This window comes from Palaemon carinicauda, chromosome 24 (genome assembly GCF_036898095.1).
Source record: "Palaemon carinicauda isolate YSFRI2023 chromosome 24, ASM3689809v2, whole genome shotgun sequence".
In the NCBI taxonomy this organism is placed as follows: Eukaryota; Metazoa; Arthropoda; class Malacostraca; order Decapoda; family Palaemonidae; genus Palaemon; species Palaemon carinicauda.
In genome coordinates, this window is record NC_090748.1 from 87353544 (window position 1) to 87361400 (window position 7857).

At 51.0% G+C, this 7857-nt stretch overlaps 1 protein-coding gene across 1 annotated transcript in view; it reads left to right on the forward strand.

The window, feature by feature from the left end:
• Window positions 1-2487: 2487 nt before the first annotated feature.
• LOC137618471 (uncharacterized) overlaps window positions 2488-7857 on the forward strand; it is a 22314-nt gene continuing 16944 nt past the window's right edge. The window contains exons 1-2 of the mRNA XM_068348632.1: window positions 2488-3838; window positions 4116-5071. Of these exons, the coding sequence (XP_068204733.1) occupies window positions 2488-3838; window positions 4116-5071 (2307 nt within the window). The remainder of the gene's footprint in view (window positions 3839-4115; window positions 5072-7857) is intronic.

The following is a 7857-nucleotide window of genomic DNA, read 5'->3' on the forward strand; positions in this document are numbered from 1 at the left end:
ATCCCCGCCGTTGTCCTGGGCCTAAGGCTGGGAAGTCGTGTGGTGCGTTCTTGTCTAAGCCTGAGGTGGACCCGCACTCCCTTTGCTCTTCGTGCAGGGGTAGAGTTTGCTCTTCGTGCAGGGGTAGAGTTTGCTCTCCTTCGGACACGTGTCCGGAGTGTGTGTCGTGGAGTGAGGTGCAGTGGGTGAGGTTTGGAACGAAGAAGAAGAAGTCATCTAAACGTTCGCCCAGGAAGACCAGCATTTCTTCGCCCTCGACGTCTACGGGAGAGAAGTCTGACAGGGTTCCTTCTTCATCCCTTACCCAGAGTAGGGGACGAGGTAAGTCCGTTGCGGGGAAGAAACCAATGGTTCTTCCCCAGGAGTCGTGTCTTCGGGATTCTGGGGTTGCTGATCCTTTACAGGCAAGTGGGGGGCATGAAGGTTTACTTAGTGAGGGTCCGCAAGACGATGCCCTTGTGCTTGGGGGCACGTCTCTTCGGACGACCCTATGTGGAATAAAGATGTCCCTGTTTCTTCACCAGCTTCTTGGATTTATGTTTCAGGCACCTCCGCAGCTGAAGGAACCCCAGGAAAAGAAGATTCGCCGTTGGAAGGTCCCCTCGGATGGGGGCCTCTGAGAACTCCCTGTAGGTCGCCTTTGAGGGGGGAGGACGGCCTTGGGTCCTGGTTCCAGAATGTAGATCGTCCGACCTCTCTCCCAGCCCCTCTATCGGCGGTTCCTGACGTCTTCCTTCAGCCTTCGACATCTGGAACCCAGGAAATTGTGAAACCGGCCGCGCCCGCCTCTCGGATCTGTTATGAGGAGTCGTCAGAGTCTTCGGCGGCAGGCTCATCGTTTTCGTCGGAGGAAGAGGCGTGAAGAAGACACCGTCGAAAGAGGGACAGGTCCAGGAGACGGCGCTCCCCCTCGAGGTCCCGTTCTAGGTTACGACATGGGAGGAAGCGATCAAGGTCCCCGAGGAGGAAAGCCAGGAGGAGCAGTTCGCCGAAGGAGCAATGGGTCCTCGTTCCCCGCAGTAAGCTCGCGGACTTTACTACTCTCCCGAGCACTGCGGGTTGGCTTCCAGTAGACAGTCCTAGAAGGGCCTCCACCAGCCATAGAGTTGACTCTCGCAAAGACCCAAGGGGCTCTTCGGACAGGCGTAAGGCCTCGAAACAGGCGACTCAACCTGCCCAGCGGAGAGAGTCGTCTTTTCGGGCGGGCAGCCTCGTCGAGTTAGCTCGACCGAGCGATATAAAGGGACGGCTTCCTCCGTCGGCCAAGCCCACAGAAGCCTCGCCCCCTTGAAGAAAGACAAACGGAGGACGGAGGTTCTCGCTCTCTCCAATGCCCATCCTCAGACCACAACCTAGTGCGGAGGCCCCCGTCGGTACGGTTCCTCAACCTCAGACAGAGGGCGCGGACGGCGACACTGAAGCCGCCCCAGCAGAGGACTCCGCTTATAGGAAGGTTATTGGTCTGATACGAAAGCACCACAGGATTGAGGAGCCAGTTCCTTCCGACGAGGATGCCTGGCGGTCAAGCCTTAATAGGCTAATGGAGGAACCCGTTCAACAGAAGCCCTCCTTAGCCCTACCTGTGGCCAGAGATGTGAGGCTTGGCCGTGCTCGCATAGACAAAGTTGTGGCACGAAACGCTGAAGGTTCCAAAGCTCAGAGTTCCTCCAAGTTACTCCAGGGGTTGAAGTCCCAAAGCAAGTATTATTGGATGGAAGGACAGCCACAGGGAGCCAGCAAATTGGAAGACTCTCTAGAAGTTTTAGGTCAGGGGGCTTCGGAGGACAGAGCTTCTTCAGCGCCTATCTGTTTTTCTCAATCGGAGGCGACGATGATGGAGGAGATGTCCAAGGACCTTGTCAACGTCGCCTCTTGGTTAGACTGGTGGGCCTCGACACTAGTAGGCATCCAGGCTTCCCCCAACCCTGCAGTTCTGTCCAATCAAGCACTGTTGAAGGAACTTATCAGCTCCGGGGGGAGGGCCTTGAAGTTCCTAATGTTTCAGTCTCTAGCGTTATCCGCCAACTGGGTCCTGCGAAGAAGAGACACAGTCTTGAGTAAATTGTCCAGGCGTATGCCGGACAGGGAGGCGAGGACTTTGAGGAACCTTTCTGTGTGGGGTGACGTACTTTTTCCCCTGAAGCAGACAGAAGAGGTGGTTGAGAAACTTCTGAAACGGAAGGAAGTGAGCATTCCAAGACCTCACGCCATGAGGAGGCCCACTTACAGAAGACCTCCACCTGATGGACCGTCGACGTCTCGAGCCTCCCCTAACCAGGTAAGGAGAGAGGCCCCAGCGTCCCTGTGGTCTCAGCCTTCGCAGCCCACCCGCAGGGGCGCTCCCACAGCCCCAGCCTCGTTTAGAACAGCCCGCTCAGCTTCCAGGAGAGGGCGTTCAGGTCGCTCCTCCAGAAGGAGGTAGGGTGAGAGGCCCCCCCTCCTGCCCAAGCCTGAGGTAAGGGGATGCCTCAAACAATTTTGGCAAGCATGGAAGAATCACGGAGCAGAACCCTGGACGGTAACAGTGTTGAAAGAGGGGTACAGGCTTCCGTTCCTGGCAGATCCACCACCTCTTATCCCAGCAAGTCAGGCGGAGTGGTTAGCCCCCAAGGACCCTTTGAAGAGGGAAGCCTTGCAAGAAGAAGTCTCCACTATGTTAACGAAAGGGGCAATGGAAACGGTTCTACAACCGGGTCCAGGGTTCTACAGCCGTCTCTTCCTGGTGGAGAAAGCGACGGGAGGTTGGAGACTAGTCATAGATCTGTCGGCCCTCAACAAGTTTGTGTGCAAGACCGACTTCAAGATGGACACCCCGAAGTCAGTCCTGGAGTCCTTGAGAGGAGGAGACTTCATGATATCCATAGATATCAAGGACTCCTATTTCCAGATCCCTATTCACCCCTCCAGCAGAAAGTACCTTCGGGTGAGGTGGGGTTCCCAGATCTTGCAATTCAAGACTCTTTGCTTCGGCCTGTCAACAGCGCCCCAAATTTTCACGAGAATCTTCATGACTGTCTCCGTATGGGCTCACGAACTAGGAATTCGTCTGATTCGCTACCTGGACGACTGGTTGCTCCTTTCTTCCTCAGAGGCAGTTTTGAAGGAGCAAGGCTCGAAGCTACTGCAATTCTGCAAAGTTCTGGGTATCACCATCAACCTGGAGAAGTCGCACCTGTCTCCCTCCACCAGGATGACGTACTTGGGGATGGTTCTAGACTCCCGACTAGTGAGAGTCTTTCCATCAGAGGAAAGGCTGAACAACCTGGACCAGGTCCTCCGTCCCTTCCTATCAGGACAGCCCAGGAGAGCGAAGGATTGGCAGAGATTGATAGGCCATCTAGTATCATTGGAGAAACTGGTTCCCCAAGGGAGAAAGAAACTCAGGACCATCCAATGGAACCTGAAGGGACTCTGGAACCAAGAAGATTCTCCCTACGAAATAGTTCCTGTTCTTCCAGAGACAAGGTAATCCCTGGAGTGGTTGCAGGACCGGACAAACACCCTCAAGGGGATGCCCTTCGCAGCGGAGCCCCCGGAGATGCTCCTCTTCACGGACGCCTCCAAGGAAGGATGGGGAGCTCACCTTCTCAGGAAGTCAGCAAGGGGCTCTTGGACGGAGGTGGAAAAGACTCAGCATATCAACGTCCTGGAGATGAGGGCCGTTCAGAAAGCGTGCCTTCAGTTCGTCGGTCTTCTAAGGGGAAACACAGTGGCGTTAGTGTGCGACAACGCCACAGTGGTAGCCTACATAAAGAAGCAAGGCGGTCTAAAATCGAAGGAGCTGTGCGATCTCACGGAGATTCTGGATTGGGCCGAGTCAGAACAAGTTGTAATAACAGTAAGATTCATTCCGGGAAAGAGGAATGTCCTAGCGGACGGACTCAGCAGAATGGGCCAGGTGGTGGGGACCGAATGGTCCCTTCACCCAGAAGTAGCAAGACTCATCGTCCAAATGTGGGGTTCGCCGGTGATGGACCTCTTCGCAACCAGACTGAACGCACAACTCCCCGTATTCTGTTCTCTGCCCCAGACCCAAAGGCGGCATTGGAAGACGCCTTTCAACACAGGTGAGACAATCTCGACGTATATGCCTTCCCTCCCTTCGCATTGATCAGGCAAGTGCTCAACAAATAAGGACGGCTCTCAACCTAAGGATGACTTTGGTAGCGCCTTGGTGGCCCGAGAGGGAATGGTTCGCGGATCTAAAAGAGCTAGTGTGCCTTCCCCCGTGGTCTCTGCCAGACAGACCAGATCTCCTGAGGCAGCCACACTTCCAAAGATTCCACGACAATCCCCGATCTCTGTGCCTTCACGCGTGGAGGTTATCCAGCGGCTCCTGAGGAAAGAAGGTTATTCGGCAGGAACAGCTGAAAGAATGTCTCGTTATCTGAGGCATTCATCAGCAGCGATATACCAGGCAAAATGGACCACTTTCACGAAATGGTGTGCCTCCAGAAACATCAAGCCCTTAAGAGCCTCGATTCCGGACATTGCAGATTTCCTCATACACCTCAGGGACGTGGTGGGCATGTCAATTTCAGCCATCAAGGGAGTCCATGCAGCGTTAGGCCAAGTTTTCCTCCTGAAAGGCATTGATCTGGGTTCCTCTAGGCACATCTCTATGCTCATCCGGAGCTTTGAGCAAACCTGTCCTTCCCATGCCTCCAGGGTGCCGCAATGCGATGTGGCTAGAGTTCTGAAAATGCTGAGTGAGCCACCATTTGAACCTTTGAAGGACATAGTAGATAGAAATCTCACTCTAAAGACAGTCTTCTTGTTGGCTTTGGCTTCAGCTAAGAGAGTGGGTGAGATCCATGGTTTGTCCTACGAAGTCTCGTATACAAGAGGTTGGCGTGAGATCTCCTTCAAGTTCGTTCCTTCATTTGTGGCTAAAACACAGAATCCAGCTGTCGTGGATCCAAAATTCGTGGGGTTCACTGTTCCAGCAATTCCTCGGTCAGGTAATCCGGAAGATTTGAAGTTGTGTCCAGTCAGAGCCGTAAGGAAATATCTGGAGAGGACTGCTAGTCTCCGGCCTGGTATCAAGAACCTCTTCGTCTCCACGGGCACGGTGAGAAAGACGGTCTCTAAGAATGCCATCTCCTTTTGGCTTAGACAGGTGATCATCAAGGCCTATAGTAGTGCCGGTCTTCCCCTACCAGGTAATCCCAGACCACATGACATTAGGGGTATAAGTACCTCTCTTGCTTTTGAGAGAAACATGGCAGTAGCACAGATCCTCAGAGCAGGCACCTGGTCGAACCAATCTACATTCACAACCCACTACCTCAAGGAATGTTCGAAGAAGTCTCTATACGGGTTCTCTATTGGGACAGTCATCTCCGCGCTCCAAGCGATTTGACGGCCAAAGCCCCAGGTATAATCGCGGGTATCAAGACCAAAAAGACACAGGTTCGTTTTCCCTTTTCCCCTTGTCTTCTCCTTTCTCTTCTTTCCCCGGAGATTTGACGAGGTAGAGCCTGCACAAGACATGACTTCACAGCTTCGTCATTGAACACAACAGCAAGAAATTTTTTAAGGGTGAGTACTTAGACACTAGCATGCTCTTGTGTAGTTTACCCTACGGTTCGTTTTCCGATAACCTTTGGAACCTAGTCTCTTATCTAGGTTCATGGCCGTTCTGCTTAGTTGGGTCTAGGTCAGGTAGACACTCCCACCTCCTAAAGTGTAAGTCTCCTAAGAAAGTAGTTCGAGGTAAGTCTCTGTGTTGGAACAAATTACAAATTTTTAGTAATTTGTATTTTTCCTAACCTACTTACCGAGAACTACTTTCGGGTAATGACCCTCCCTTCCTTCCCCGAGTGCCTTACTGACCCTTAGGTATTTTTAGCTTCCAAGAACTTACTGAGGGTCGAGACCCAAGCTAGCATGTGGCCTGACTCGGGGTTAGCCTCAGGGCACATATCCTTCCGCCCGAGGTGATCCTCACAGAAAACGGAAGTAGGGTAAACTACACAAAACTCTGGTCGGTTGAGAGGAGATTCCAGGTTCCTCCTAAGAAAGTAGTTCTCGGTAAGTATGTTAGGAAAAATACAAATTAAAAATTTGTGATTTTTTGTGCCATTACTAAATTCAAGACAAAGTTTTTGCAAATGCAATTGCAATTTTACAGTTTCTTGCTTTTGTTTCTTACGAAGAGGTTCTTTGGTGGTACAGGTATACTTTTCTGAGGAATTTTTATCCAGCACTGCATCTTTGTTCAGAGCTTCAATTGCAGTCTAAATTGTGGGGTGACCATAACCCATAAGGTATTTGAAAGAATTATTCCAGGTTTCACATACAAATCCATGTGGATGATCTTCGATAGTCGAGGTAGTTGCAAGGGCACGGTCCTCATTAGGCTTTTTGCCTTTGACCATGGGTTAAGAAGCGATCAAGGTAAGACCGATATCGGTCATTTTAGATCTCTTCGAGCGTTTGATGCATATCTTCTCCAGACTCCTGACGCATCTTTCAGCTGTGGTCTTAGCACTGGGTCTGTCACTGCTGCAAACTAGAGAGAGTTCAGTACTCTTTCCTGTTAGCATCTTGAAATCCTGACGGATTACAGTAGTCTCTTGACCGACCCTGCGATCTCCTTCATCCCTGAGGGAAAGGAGTGACAGTGTGACCTCAGGTTTCAATGGTTTTCCAGCCATTGAAACCTTTGAGCTGGAGAGAGTCGAGACTTCTTGATGGCGATTTTACATCCCCGATGTTTCAGGAACTTTGTTACTTCTTTGGATGCTTGCAGACCAGTCACTTCGGGTGCTGCCCACACCAGCCATTCATCCAGGTACTTTGTTACCTGAACAGTTTCTAGGCAAGGTTATTGCACGACTGTGTCCGCCAATTTTGTGAAGATACTTGGGACTGTGTTTAGTCCGAAGAGTATGGCTCTTAGGACATACTTTATCTTCTGTAACTTGAATCCTAGGTAGGAGGAGAGGGGGCGACTGACTAGAAGCTGCCAATAGGCACCTGTCAGGTCTATCAAGATTGTGAACACCCATTTTTGTAATAGTCTAGAAGGATTAACATCCTGAACTTGCTGTTTCTTTTGAACTTGTTGAGTGGCGACAAGTCCAAAATGACTCTGAGTTTTCTTGAGTCGTTCTTGGGAACACAAAACAGCCTTCCCTGGAATTTGATGGACTTTGCTTTCCTTATAACCTGTATGCTCTAGAGCTATAGGGTATACTCTTCTACTACAGGGTTGGAGTGTTGGAAGAGTTGAGGAAATGATGGTGGAGGCATGTCTATTTTCCATCCTAGTCCAATATTGATTAGGCCTTGGGCCCAAGGATCGAAGGTCCAACGATCCTATTGGAGTCTCCATCCTACCAAAAGCGACTCTTTGCTTCGACTGATCAAAAGGTTTACCTCCTCGACTGTCTGGCTGGGGCACCGCGGTCATAGATACCATGGGATGTTATTGAACAGACCGAGGAAAAAGTCTAGACTTTTTCATCTTCCTTTTAGGTTGGGGACCCACATCCGGGGAAGACTTCCTCTTTGAAGAGATGCCCCTTTTCTGGAGAAGGTTCCTATTCTCCGTGGTGGCTTTCTTGATTACCTCTTTGACTACCTCGTTTGGAAAGAGGTCTTTACCCTAGATGTTGGAAGATATCAGCTTCCTGGGTTTATGTTTCACTGTTGCAGCAGCAAACACGAACTCCCTACAGGCTCTCCTAGCCTTCATAAAGGCATATAGGTCTTTACTAAGGTGGCCATATGCATTTTGGCCAAGACCATGAGCATGTCTGGGGTACTCCGATGGGCTGAACACATCTCTATGCAGTTTTGTAGGGATAAGGAGGTCGCAAGTCTCACCATTGTCTCTTGTTCCTTGCACAA